This window comes from Geospiza fortis, unplaced genomic scaffold, assembly GCF_000277835.1.
Source record: "Geospiza fortis unplaced genomic scaffold, GeoFor_1.0 scaffold1303, whole genome shotgun sequence".
NCBI lineage: Eukaryota > Metazoa > Chordata > Aves > Passeriformes > Thraupidae > Geospiza > Geospiza fortis.
The window spans coordinates 257661-272050 of NW_005054495.1; the positions used below are offsets into that span (position 1 = coordinate 257661).

The 14390-nt window shown below is 35.7% G+C and overlaps 1 protein-coding gene across 1 annotated transcript in view; it reads left to right on the plus strand.

Annotated features, from left to right (window-relative positions):
- ATRNL1 (attractin like 1) overlaps positions 1-14390 on the plus strand; it is a 428986-nt gene that overhangs the window by 62765 nt on the left and 351831 nt on the right. The window contains exons 10-12 of the mRNA XM_014310189.2: positions 3332-3587; positions 9568-9751; positions 13677-13831. Of these exons, the coding sequence (XP_014165664.1) occupies positions 3332-3587; positions 9568-9751; positions 13677-13831 (595 nt within the window). The remainder of the gene's footprint in view (positions 1-3331; positions 3588-9567; positions 9752-13676; positions 13832-14390) is intronic.

Here is a 14390-nt window from a genome sequence, read left to right on the forward strand (position 1 = left end):
CTGAAGTTCAATAAACAATGTACTTTTCTATACTTCAATTTGCATAAAGTAATAGTTATATGAAATTTTGGTTTAAAAACCACAAGGTCTTTCAAGGTTCCCAGAACTTCTTATAGAATGTTACTCATATGATAAAATATATCTAATATGGCCAAGGTTAATTTATTGAGTAAATGATCAAGTTTTCTATCTCATACTGTAATTGAAGGTGTTTGTTCTGATACCTGGTATCAGAACTTTAAAATATGAATGTGTTGGAGGCCTTGTATCTTCTTGGTGCTTATCTACCTGTTTTGTTATCTCTTCCATGGAAAAATTTGCTTCTTGTCCTACTCTCTCCACTAGACTGAGGACAGTTTTTAAGATCCTTAATTTGGGCCAGATTCTTCACACGTTTTTGCACTAATTTCACAAAGACTCTCAATTTTATACTTTTTCTTGCCTTTTAAAAAATATATATTATTTTACTTTGCAATTCTCCTTGGTTTGCTGTCTTATAAACAAATATCTACTATGCTTAATTCAGGTAAAGGTCAGCAGTGTTTATGCACTAGCATGCTTTAAACTCTCTATCTTGTGTTGTGTCTTCCAGAAAGCCTCACCTTTAGCATATACCTTGACTTATATTTAGAATATAAGTAATTTATGAAGGTAGTATAAAATTTATAAAAGGGTTCCTTCTATTCTGTCAAAATTTTTATGCTGCATAGGACCATTTGCACTCGTATCATTCCTACAATCCATTCCTGTTAAGGCTTTTCAAATAAATGTCTATCTTCATGTGCTTAGGAGGTTGGTTTTTGCCATGTATAGGTATGCATGTAACATTTTTTAATTTCAGTTCTGTGTTTCTTCCACTGATTTTGGTCTCTCAGCTTGTTTTTCTCTGTGTTCAGCTGATCATCACTTACTTTTAAAGCGTTTTTCACCAGCTCTAGGAACTTCTTAATCTCAGAAATAGCCCTTAGCAAGGCTTAGTTAAATCTGGTTTTGTGGCTGATAAAGCAGTTGTCATGACCTTCTTGTCTTTTTCTCTGTGAATATTCTTGTATACAGGATCTGCTGTGTCACCTAAAAGATTACTCCTCACAGAACTGTTCTTTTATCTGAACTTTGAATCATTTAAGCAGAACTGTGAGGAGGACATTGCTATTGTCAGCTGTCTGAGAAATACTTTCAAAGTTCATGCAGCTCTTTAGGTCACCTTTTTTTTTTTTTAAAGTGCCTTTTCCTCAGTGTCAGAAATATTTTTTTTCAAATACTGTTCTACAGCCCTTGCAGCTCCCTAATTAGCTTTCTCTTTATGCTATGGTCAGTTATCAGTATTTGAAAATAAGTCGTTCAAATTTTAGTGATGCTGATTTGACTTTGGAGATCCATGTGGTGTTGTAAGGAATGAGCCATATAGGATCCTTTCAAGAAGAATCTTTGTTCAAACCATTCCTTTGGATCAGTGCACATCCTTCTTGAGTTTTTGTGGGTCTTTACCAAGCTCTTTGAAATGTTTTATCTCCTAGGAGAAGAATGGGTTCAGATACATATCTCTCTAATCCTACTACAAATTCCTTCTGTGAACATCTTTTGTTCAAACACCACCAGTAGCACAGAGTATCCCTGCACAGGAAAGATTTAAATTCTAAATCAAGAAATGTTCACTTGCCTCAAATGAAAGAAAAAAAAGTTGAAAATTTTGCAGATATTTCAAGTGTACTGTGTAAGTGCATCAGAGAGTTTGGTCTTTAAAAGATCAGTTTGACTTGGTCATCCAGCCTCTTTTTCTGAGTATTTCATGCCAAGTCAACCTTTTTTTTTTTTTCCTTCTAATTTAAACTTGATAAGGCTGAGTTTAGGGTAAGCCCTAAAGATTACATTGCAGAACGTAGAAGACAGCTGCCAGCTGTTCCGCATGATAATGGAATACAGAGTGTATGGGGTGGTTATGTCCTAGCAAAGACTGAGTATCAATCTCAGAACCAAAGAAGTTCTTTCCACCCAGTACAAACTGTCCTTGAGTGAGTCTGTGAAGCCAACAATCTGGAATTTGTTCTGTGACTTTGCATACCTTGGCTTACAAATCCAAATGAAGTGAAATTCAGTAGGATTTGCTTTCAGGCAATATTTAAGTAAATCACTCATTACTTACCAGAACAGATGGCCCTGCTCTTTAGGGTGTGTGGTTCATGATGGCTGGAATCTCTGTTTTGCATTCCTTAAAAAGAACTCAGAGTACTCCCCTGTGGGATTTGATTTTAGTAAATGTGCTCAGGAGGAGCCAGTCAGATCCTGGGCTGCATCAAAAGCAGCATGACCAGCAGGTTGAGAGAGATGATTCTGCCCCTCTGCTCTGCTCTCACCAGATGTCTGAAGCACCTCTCCAAGAGGACAGGCTGGAGGAGTTGGGGTTGTTCAGCCTGGAGAGGAGAAAGCTCTGGTGATGCCTTATAGCACCTTAAAGGGGCTACAAGAGATCTGGAGGGTGATGTTTTACAAGGGCATGGAGTGGCTGGACAAGGGACACGGCTTCAAACTGTCTGAGGCCAGGTTTGTTTTAGGTTTTGGTTTGGTTTAGGCTCTGGTGAGAAGTTCTTCAGTGTGAGGGTGGTGAGGCCTTGGCATAGGTTGTCCAGAGAAGCTGTGGCTGCCCCATCCCTGGAAGTGTCCAAGATGAGCTTGGACAAGCTGGGGTAGTGGAAGATTGCTTGGAACAACCTGGGATAGTGGAAGGTGTCCCTGCCCATGGTGGTAGGGGTGGGAGAAGATGATCTTTAGGGCACCTTCCAACCCTTCTATGATTCCATACATGCATTGTCCCTTTTCTTTGGGTTCTGGTGACTGGATTTTCTCAGAATTTAAGTTACTTTGCTAGTAAGAGAGAATGTGCTCTCTTGTGCATCTGCTGAATGGAATCCCCATGGACTGAGTGTGTGCAAAAATCACATTTTAATTCTGTGAACTGTTCCTTAAGAAAGCAATATAATATCCTTTTTGTTTAGCTTTTTTAAAAATAGAATGCTGCAGTATGGATTAGAAATGCCATGTAATTAAAGGTTTTCTGGATGAAATAATCTCTTTGAGATTCATTTTGGTGTCATTTTCACGGCTAGGTTTATTTTTCAGAGAAATAGACTCCTTATCATTGTTGGTTTAGTTTAAGTATCATTGTCTGGGATTAGTGTCTGATATTGAGCTGGTTAATGTAAGATTAAATGTGAAGATTTAAATCAGATTGCTCAGTTATGAAATACTGCTCAGCAGAGGAGTATGCAGTTCAGATGTTATCTTTCTGTAATCCATTATTTGCTTTCTCCTCTCTCCCTTCCCCTTTTTACAGGAAGACATCTACATGTATGGAGGCAAAATTGAAACGAGTTATGGCAATGTCACTGATGAACTGTGGGTTTTCAACATACCCAGTCAAACATGGAGTACCAGAATTCCTGCAGTCCTTGTCCATGGACAGCAATATGCTGTGGAAGGTCATTCAGCACACATAGTAGAGCTGGACAGCAGAGATGTGGTTATGATTGTAATTTTTGGATATTCTTCCATATATGGTTACACAAGCATTGTGCAAGAATACTACATCAGTAAGTCACTTTCAAATCATTTTGATCACAAACTGATACAAAAAGTGCTGGGTTTTTTAAGTGAAAAAAAGTGATTTTTCTTTTTTCAGAAAGAAAAATGTGTATTTTCCAGTTTAAATAAAGCCTCACCTTTTTTCCTTCAAGTTATATACATAAAGATTTCTTGTCCAGTAATAGTGTTTCATGTGTGTTTGGAGCACCATGACATTTTCTATTTTTGTATGTGGTTGTGGTATCCTAAAGAGGATAAAAATTGAAACCAGAAATTCTTCACTGTGGTAATTGTGATGAAACAGTTTTTCAACACAGACTTGCTGTTTTTACCACGCAGTAGAAGAGCAAAACCAACAATAATTTAGTTATTTTAAATATTCTTTAATACTGGTATATTATTTTCTTTCTGTTGTATTGTTTTAAATGTAATAACTTAGTTCATCACTGTATGATGAAGATATACATGTTGCTGTTAGAGGTAATAATTGAAAATGAACTCTTAATTTTCTCTAAATTAGCTACCATGCCTGTCTGGGATTCCCTGTGTGAACTGCAAGCTGTTTCTGGGGTGATTTTAAATGCTGAAATTAAATAAATTAAGAGAAATCTTTTAATCATATCCATGGTGCAGTTAAGATACTATTTCAATGGAATAATATTGAAAATCTACACCTGATAAATTCTTAGGTATATTTATATGCCTACTAATTAAATTTATAGTCTTCTACTTTTGTTTAATTCATTTTCATGCTGAGTTTATATGAGTCTCTCAGTTATTTTTGCAATAAATAAATAAATATGCAGAAGGCATAATACAAAATTTCAAAGTAATAGCTACATGCAAAGGGATGGTAATTGTTTTTAATTGTTTCATTTAGCTTTTTTTTCATATATGCATATTTATATAATCACTGCTTAAACAGATTTAAAGGTTCAGGAAATCCCTTCAAAAGTCAGATGGTTCTTATGCTCTCTGGCATTATCTCTGATGGCAGTGTCAAAATTATATTACTGTTGAAAAAGGATAAAAGTGAATGGCCGTAAGAGGAAGAGCACCATAATGTTCTTTATTCACACTGAAAAATTTCAATTTAACTGCATAAAAGCTGCTATAAAACTCTGGTCTTAGAATGATGTTTTACAACAGTATTCTAGTATTTCTTAAGCATTAAAGGCCATTTTTATAAAAACTGACTTTCAGAAAGTTGGTTTTTTGACATATCGGAGATGATTTTTTTTTTCTGTGGGGGAAACAGTGTGTTGTTCCAGTTTCTGCATGCTCATTCACTGTAATGTTTATTGGAAAACTTTAAATTATTTGCTTCTTCTCTTGGAACTTTAAATTATTTGCTTCTTCACATGCTGCTAATTTAATATGGACTAGAAGTACCAATTTTATTCTCACCTATTATTGTTGTTACTTTAATTAGGAAGAAGGGAACATGATTTGTATTGTAAAATTTTCTGCCTGGCTGATTTTATTGATGGCCTTATGGTTGAAATGGACAGCTTGTTCCTATTTTTTTTTAAATGTTACAGCTACATTTGTGGAGGATTAATAAAACAGTGTAGTTAAGCATATATAACACACAGAAACAGAGAAAAAACCTCAAACCTTCCCTACCACAGGGATAAGCTTGGAGAAAGAGAAAGCAGTTCTCTGTCAGTTGTATGCCAATTAATCTCAATTTTTAATGTCTCCTTTTTGAGTGTGTATTTTTGTTGTGTTCTAGTGAGAGATTTAGTTTATTAGAGAAAATGTGCTCCACTTGCATCAAACACAAAGGAAACTTGTAACAGTCTAGGATATTACTGTGGAAACCCATTGACTTGAGTGAGTGTCCTCATCTGATGAAGGATTGATTGCTGGGGCTCCCAGTGCTTGCAGAACAGGGGGTACCTGAACCATTGCTGCCACAGAGAATTCTCATGTTCCATTTCACCTCACTGCATCTCCCTCCTTGCCCTCCCCTCTAAGTGAATTTTTGTGGTATATTTTCCTGCATTCTGTGTTGGCTGTGGCATTTATCTACAGTTTTGCAGCTGTAGGAACACATTTTTAACCATAGAATTCCAGCTGGTGGTTTGAATTAAGAATTGCTGTTTTTTGGGAGGACTTTAGCAGCTCAGGATCCACACTTAAAAGACATAGGAAGTGAGAAATATTCCTGTGAATTCACCTGAATAGGAAAGGAAATTTCGTAAAAATAAGGGCTTCTGATATTATAGAAAGAAAAATAAGAACGTGATTTTTTCTTTCTCTGCTTGCTTTAAAAGCGTATTACTGTAACATTTCAAATGGTACTGTTACTGTTTCTACATGTTATCAGTTATGGGTTTTAGTCCTAATGAAGGCTATTTTTCCAAGCATTTGCCACATGCCTAGAAAGAGACATAGAGGCAGTTTGTCCTTTGGTTCGTATGAACTGAAACCTCTAGGGTCCAGTACTGTGATTAACTAGGTACATGGAATTCTGCTGCTAAAACCTTATTTAGTTGCTGTGACCATGATTTCCGTGAGGTCTAGATTAACAAACACCTGAAGAGGTTTTAAATAATTGTGGAAATCACTAGCTTTTCATGCAGGATGTGGTTCTTGTTAATAAAACGTGCCAATCAAAGGTGTAGCAAATCTCAAAATGTCTCTGGCACTGTCGGATTAGGGGAGAAAGTAATTTATATGAGAGTAAAATAAATTCTGGAATAATTGGACAGGGTTTGCAGGCAGATATTCACCATGCAAAGGCACGTGAATTTATTTCCACTCCAAAGGTGTGGTGGTTGCTGAAGGAAGAAAAGAGCTTCCTGTTGTCCTTTCTTGCTGCACCCAGACTTATGACTTCTGAGGAGCCAGTAAATCCTGATATGGGAATTATGGGAATGATTTTACTAACTTGAACCATAAAGCTTTTCTGAGTTACTCCCCAGGGAAATTTATTTCCCTTTAGGTTAGCAATACCTCATAAACCTTCTAAGAATCTCAATGTGAGTCTCAAGGTGAATATAATAATGTTGTTTTGGTTTAGCTGAGGTTTATAAAGGCTCCTTATATATTAAGAAACTTCTGAATAGGTCTTCTGTAATTTTATTTTATTTCTTTTAGAATACAGAAATTTCTTTGGATTAACATAATATCATGGTATTTTAGCCCAATTTTTTTAGTAGCTTTAGAAGTAGGTTATAGATTGCTTTTGGTTAAAAGTATTTCTTTGAAATAATATAAAAAAAGTGGCCCCATGATGTAACATGCCTCCTCTTTTTCTTAGAGTTAACATAAACTTCCTTGTTGCTTGTAAAATTTTCAAGTTTGTCGCTGTGATAAAATGAAAGTGGCACACCAAGGTGCTTTTTGGACATTTTGTTCTTTTTACCTGATCTATCTGAATATTGTATTATGATAAGGACAAATTGGACCAATGTATCTTCCTTATTTTTACATCATGTACTAGACTTGAAATTTAAATCTGGAAAAAAATTTAAAGCCTCCTCTTTCCTTATTTCTGGCATGTTTGTTCATGAAGCTCTCTTTGCATTTGAATTTGTAAGCTGTTGAGAATGCAATTTCAATTACTAGTTTGGTCAATCAAGTACTTCTTATTCTTGTATATATTTCAATATTCTTATGATATGATGATAGAAAGAGAGAGATCTCTGAGTATGAGGAGTTATGTAAAAATCCTCAATAAAAATTGAATTTTTGTTGAAAAAAAGCTAGGTGAAGATTCATGTCAATAAGCTGCTTCAAAAGGTCAGATCTTATGCATAGTAATGTCTTTAAGTATAGACAGGATTGTATTTTTGTATGAGTGATGCAATACTCAAGATGCTGAAGTGTGAATGATTTCAAAACTGTATGTAGACATTTCAGTATTTGAAATTCAGGCAACTCAGCTAAATTTTAAAATGGGAAGTAGAAGGAGCAACATAACACTGCTTTTGGCTTTTATTTCAGAAAGGTGTTGCTGGACCTCTTTCCTTGAACTTCTGTAGTTATTCATAGCATTTTTTTTTAATTCAAGAAGGAACAAGTTTTTATATTTCTGCCCAAGTCATGTAAACTGATGCAATATGCAATGTTATTGTGACAGTGTTCTAAATGTTACACAGAATCATAGACACATTTAGGTTGGAAAAGACCTCAGAATCATCAAATACAGCATTGCTACATAAACCATAATGCTCTATAAATGCTACATGAACCAGTCAGATAGAAATGCAAAATATTCTATTATGCATATTATCAACAGCATTGTGCCAATTTATGGGGAGAAATAGTTCTTTTTCCCTGGAAAGCAAATATGCCAATCTCTAGGATTGATCATTAAATAAATAATTGAAAATATTGTTGGTAATAGAAATTGCAGGCTGACTTCTCATCAGCCCTCTTACAGAAATTGTATCAAGTAAATCTATTAGTTATCAAAGTAATATGTATGTAATGTACAGTATTATCAGTACAAATTTGATATTTGTGTTCAAAATTGCACTTCTTCATGGCTTGATAATATCTAACATGGGGATTGAAATACGATACTGCTTACATTACACTACAAATAAATAATGTAAATATTCTGTGTCACTTATAAATAGTGTATTACCACAAATGCCAGCATTCATACACACAAAAATCATCACAATTCTTCCTCAGAATCTATACTTTATAACTTCTATAAGCACTTGTTACTGAAACAAATGTAACTTACAGAGGCAATGCCTGGAAACTATTTAAGGAAAGTATGCTAGCAAAAGTAATAACTGAAAATCATGAGCCTCTTCATGAGAGGAAAAAGAGTTAATCTAAGCTACCTACATAATATCAAATAAAAAAATTAGAATGGGATTTAGCCTAACTTTCAGAGGAAGCAAGGTGTATGGTGGTGTATGCTAGCCTTGCATAAGTAACTTTATAATGGTAGCCAGTTGAGGTTAAGAACTGGGAGATGGCTCCACTTTGGATGTCCTTGTCCAGGCTCTCTGTTCTATCTCCACAAGGCTGGAAGTGAATTACTTCTGGTTTCACGTTTGTAGCACTGGCTCCCAGTCATCACAGGCTCTTCTGTATAGGCTGCCTTGTGCAGGAAATCAGGAAATACCTCCTGGCTTGCTCCTTTTGTGACTTACATCATCACCTGGGAAAATGGGGTGGGGAAAAAAGACATTTTGGGGCTACAGGCTGCAGGAACTTAATAGGTGTCTTTTTTTTAGGGGTTTTTTTTTGGCTATGGTAAAATATTTTCCAGTTGTATTCTCTTCTTCAGTCATAACAGCTATTGTGGCTGGTTTTATTTGGCGTCTCTTTGCAGTTATTAATCATGTGCTGTAAAATATGGATTTAAATTGAATAAGTTGCTAGCAAATTATTCTTTTGTAAGTCTTCTGCAACTGAATGGGTATATTTGCAGTTAAAGAACTAAGAAAAAGTGGTTGGAAATGGATTTTAGCTCAATAATTCTATGGTTACTCCCAAAGTGTCTGCCCATATCCATGCACACTTGGAGCTGCCTTATGTTACGTGTTTCTCATGACTCACTGCAGTTCAGCGTCTGCCAGGCTCCTCAGACTCCCTGTGACTGAGCACAGGTGTTCCTAATGAATCTGAAGGAGCTGGAGCACTGAATTCTCATCAGCCATCTCTGGTGAGAATTAATCATAACTCCTAATTTCATATTTTCGAAAAGCTCTGGGCTTTTTGTTTGTTTGTGTGAGTGCTGAAGTCACATGTGAGAGAGGATGAGATACTCCCTGGCAGCTGTAACAATGATGTATTTTTGATTTGATTGTGAATAGCAGGTAATAGTCTGACAACATTATCTAATTGCAGATATTTTGATACATTGGTATAAAACTACTTCTTAAAATAAATCCCCATAGTTATTGCTGTATTTAGAATTATATTGGAAATTATTTTATATCTTTAAAACTCCAACTATTGTGATTTAGCAGTAGTAAGCCTTTAAATTATGGTTTTTTTTAATGTCTCTTCAAGGGTCTAACTCTTGGCTTGTCCCAGAAACGAAAGGAGCAATTGTTCAAGGTGGATATGGCCATACCAGTGTCTATGATGAACTGACAAAATCTATTTATGTCCATGGTGGATACAAAGCATTGCCTGGCAATAAATATGGATTGGTGGATGATCTTTACAGATATGAAGTTAATACTCGGACATGGTAAGTTGGATTTATAATGTAGGAAACCAAGGTGTAGGTTACTGAAGACAACAGAAGTGTAGAGTAAGGTTCTAGCAAAGTAATCAGGTACCTTTATACCCTTTGCACATTTCAGAACAACACCTTCTCTGCAGCAAAATGGAAGAATTGTAGTGAGGGACTACACTTGATTCAATGGATTGGTGGAGCTATTCATTGAAAGGATGGCAGGGAGGAAGCTTTGTGCATGTTCTACAAATCAGGAAAAGGTTTTCTTTTCCAGACACAACCCCTGTGCAGAAATAGCACATGCGAACGGTTTCCTCATGGTATGAATAAGTATATTCATGCTGGTGTATATTACAGTGGCTGTTATTTAAAGAAGGAGAAAACCCTAAGAACTATGGAAGGTTATTTTTCACAAAACTATCAGAAATAAGACCTCTGGTATTATGTAGGAATCCTCAGTTATGAATGCTCTTGATGTTTCTATTTCTATCAGTTCCTTGTTCCTCAAGTTTATTGTAATTTATGAAGGCTACTTGTATGTTATATTCAGAAAGTGACCTTGAATGTTTTTTCTTACCTTAGAAATTATTTGAGATCAAGAACTATTTATTTGAACGATTTATTCTCACAATTTAATATTTGTTTAGAGTTCTAATGGCTTCACTTTAGGCACCCAAAACTTGCTCTCAGATGTTGGAAACATGGATTTGATTTCACTGAGGTTCTAATACCATTAACTCATTGCATTTGGAAATGTTAATGCAAGAAATTTTTTTCCTTTTAATGTATTTATGAGTTCCTGGAATTTTAATGCTTTCTTATTCTATTTTTGGAACAAAGTGATATTTTTTCCTTTGATGGTCTGTTCAAAAATAAGATGATAATAATAATAATTGCTGGAATATTTTTATGCATTATTCATATAAAAACTAATAGAGAATACTTCATTTGCCTCTGTACTAATGTAGCATTCTCTGCAGCTTGCAGAGAACTCAAGTCTTTATTTTGTGAGATTTACACTGGGAGTGAATTTTACTATGGCACTGAAAATGGGCTCAGAGGATGGAGTAATGACATGTAGTAATAAAATCTGAATCTTTGTTTACTGTATCTGTAACCTTATGATTAGCATTCAAAGCACTCAGTGAGGTAAGAGACTGAATGTGGCCCTGGATAGGTGTGGTATGAGGAAGAGTTGGAATTTTGATGGTTCTCTCATGCCCATGTCCATGCCATTTGCTGGTCCTCACTGTTTGTCTCTGGCACTCCTTCCATTTCTGTGGCTGATCTGGCAGAGGTTCATAGGCTTCAGTAAGTTGAGGTACACAAATCTGATTACCTGTTCAACTCAGTTCCATGTAGGATTTAATTTCTTAATATCAAATAAACAAGCTTTATGTTTCTTGGAATGTGAGAGGGCAGTATTTTAATTCCTAATGTGGACTGAATTCCTAATACACAATGGGGTATTACAGTGCTGGCAATACCTGCATTGCTTTGCATTACTGCCCTGCTGCTGCAGCTGGGGCACAACGTGGAGCTGGGCTTGGATAATGGCCTGAAGCTGGAAGCACCTGCTGGCTTCTGGGTGTTTCTGTTACCATTCCAGAGTGGTGCTGCTGCTTGCAGCACTTGGCACTGCTGTAGTTAACAGGACTAATGTTTGCAGATACACGAATATGTGCATAAATAATGGATTCAGGGGAAACCTGCTGAGACTCTCACAGAATTTGCATGGGGTTGATATGTGTTGGAGAGTTCTCTAGATTGCCCTCATTAGTGATGCTAATGAATAGTGAAAATCATGGCCAAATTAACAAACTTCCAGTTCTGCTGAATCTTGAGGAAAAGTTGCTGTTACTGGGAGGGACAAAACTCAGCACACAATATGCAAAAATTACAGGGAAAAAACCTCCACACTGTGGTAGGGACCAGGAGTTGGGTCACAAGTAGAAAAGTGAGTAGCCCAAAAAAGAAACCTGTGGGATTTTTTCCAATATCTACTGTGTAGAGGAGAATCCTTAGTTAGCCCCAGAACAGTGTATGTCTCTTCAGGCCTTTAGTGATCAACACAACTATTTGTAGACAGCTGCGAGGCAGATCATCAAGGCAGAGCCTAGTGTATAGCAATTAGTGTAAATTAGGCAATAGGGGCTGTAGAAAACTGGAGAAGCAAAGACAGAAAGATCTCTGTAGTCCAAATGGACAAAGATAACATGTTCATAGGATATTATCATTCTTTCAAGTTACAGCAGCAGAATTCCTCCATTGCCAGTTGAAAATAACTTTAAAATAATGTCTTGTTCTACTTCCATGTAATTCTGATTTTCCATATTGCTAACTGATGAGTTGAACCCAAATACCACATTTATCTGGGGGGGTACCATAAGTACCCTGTATCAAGCCAATTTGTGGTTAGAAAAACACACACTTATGTGGTGCTCTGTTTTCAAAGTATGTAAATCAGAAATACACAAGAGACAAGCAAGTCGCTTAATAGGAAAGAGAAAAAGAAAGGGGGTCAAAAGCAGAAGCACATGCGTGGGTATGTGAGTGGATTGAAGGAATTGTCACATTTTTAGGCAATAAAAAACCTCATTTATTTTCATTTAGTCTTTTATATTTCTTTTGATGTTACTTTCCAGGGCTAGGGAGGAATTTATTTCAATAATAATATGAGAATTCAGGTTTGATGCTTTCCTTTCAACTTTTTTAAACATGCAATCTTTTATCACTTAAAATATTTCAAGTTTGTTGATTGATTTATGTTATTATGTAAGAAAAATGAGATGTACGTTAAACCTTTTCCCTCAAACATGATGACGATGTAAAAATACTGAACAAATATGAGAGTGGTTCAAGAGAGACAGTATTATTCACTCATAAGGAAAGATTGTTGAGTCAGTTTCTTACAGGAAATTAATGACTAACAGCTTAATTATAGATTGGAGCAGTGTGTAGTAACAAAAATGAAAATGAGAATCTAAACTTGTAAACTTAGATTACTGAAACAATGAAAGGTTATTAGGAGAATGTAGAAGGTATTTTGTACTGGTGATCTAATCAGCTCTTCACAAACATGTCTACAGCTGGTCTGCTTAACTAATTCATCTGGCGAAACCCACAGATGGTTACTCTCTTCCTTGGTAAGATTTATTTGCTGGGATTGAATCAAGTTTGTATTCTGTTCTTTCTACTGGCCCCACATCTGCCCCTTTCAAACTGTGGCATTGATAGCTCTTGGCTACTGCTGGGGCTGTGCCACTGCTCTGGCACAAAGCAGACCACACACACAGAGGCTGAATAAAGAATAAAGAGATCAAAGCCTCAATTGCCTGGACAGTTTTATTTTTTAGCACTGAAGTTTGCTATGTTTGAGTTTACCAGTCTGAATAAGTTTATGAAGCAGTGCAAGTGTTTTTAATGTGCCCAGAATGCCTTCTACCATTTCTTTTTCTGTGTTCAATTAATTAGGAATTTTTTTTCTTTTGTAATTTTAAGGATGGTCTAAAGATTATTTTAGCCTCCTGAAGAATTTTTTGTTGCATTTCTTGAGCACAAAACTAACATGGCTAAGTATATATAAGAATAGGAATTAATGCTATGAATGAGTTTTCATTCAGTTTTGAGTAAAATTTACCATATCAGTAATCATTTCTGAAGAATATAAACATGTTAAAACTAATTTCAGCTATATTATTTGGCAAACTGTTTTATTTTAACTAAAAGTGTCATCTTTTAAATAAATGTATGGATATTTTGTGTCATGAGAAAATGTATAATGCTAGAAGCAATCTGATTAAATGTCATTGTATTTACTGAGTAATAACTATAGTTTATCGTTTTTTTATTTTGTGTTGCTTTCATGTATGAATTTTCTTGATGCCCATATCCAGTTTTAAATGTGTTAGTATGTTTTTGTTCTTATGTTTTGTAGGACTATTTTGAAAGAGAGTGGCTTTGCAAGATACCTTCATTCAGCTGTCTTAATCAATGGAGCTATGCTCATTTTTGGTGGAAACACTCATAATGATACTTCCCTGAGCAACGGTGCAAAGTGTTTTTCTGCTGACTTCCTTTCATATGATATAGGTATGTATTGCACTGTTTTTTTCTCATTTTGGTTTTAAATACCACAATTTTGCTTTCTCAGGCCCAGCTAATGTGATGCTTTATAGTTTTGATCCCAAACACCTTCAAGTTATTTATAAATTTACAGATTTTTGTTCCATTTTGTCTAAAGATTTTGGTTTGTGGGGCAAGGGATAGCTGCATCCTTGCCATTCTCAAGGCCCTGGATATTTTTTTAGTATTTTGGCAACACACTTTTAAGGAAGACAAACTGAAAAAAGGCTCTACATGGCAACTGGTATTAGGGCTGAATGAAGCATGAGGAGCCTTTAGGAGATGATAAGAGGATATGTTATATTTAATTTCACAAGAGTGGCTGAGAGCAAAAAAGATTGTTGTTTGTAAATATATGATAAGAATACAGTTTGGAGGAAAACTGTGTGATAAGACAAGACTGAGTGGGTGTCAGCTTTCATTCTGGTGAGTGGTTCCAACCCTTTGAGCTGTACACTTATGGAAAAGCCTCCCTATAGGATTGTGGAGGCTATAAATAGAAGAGAATTTAATGAGTCCATAATCT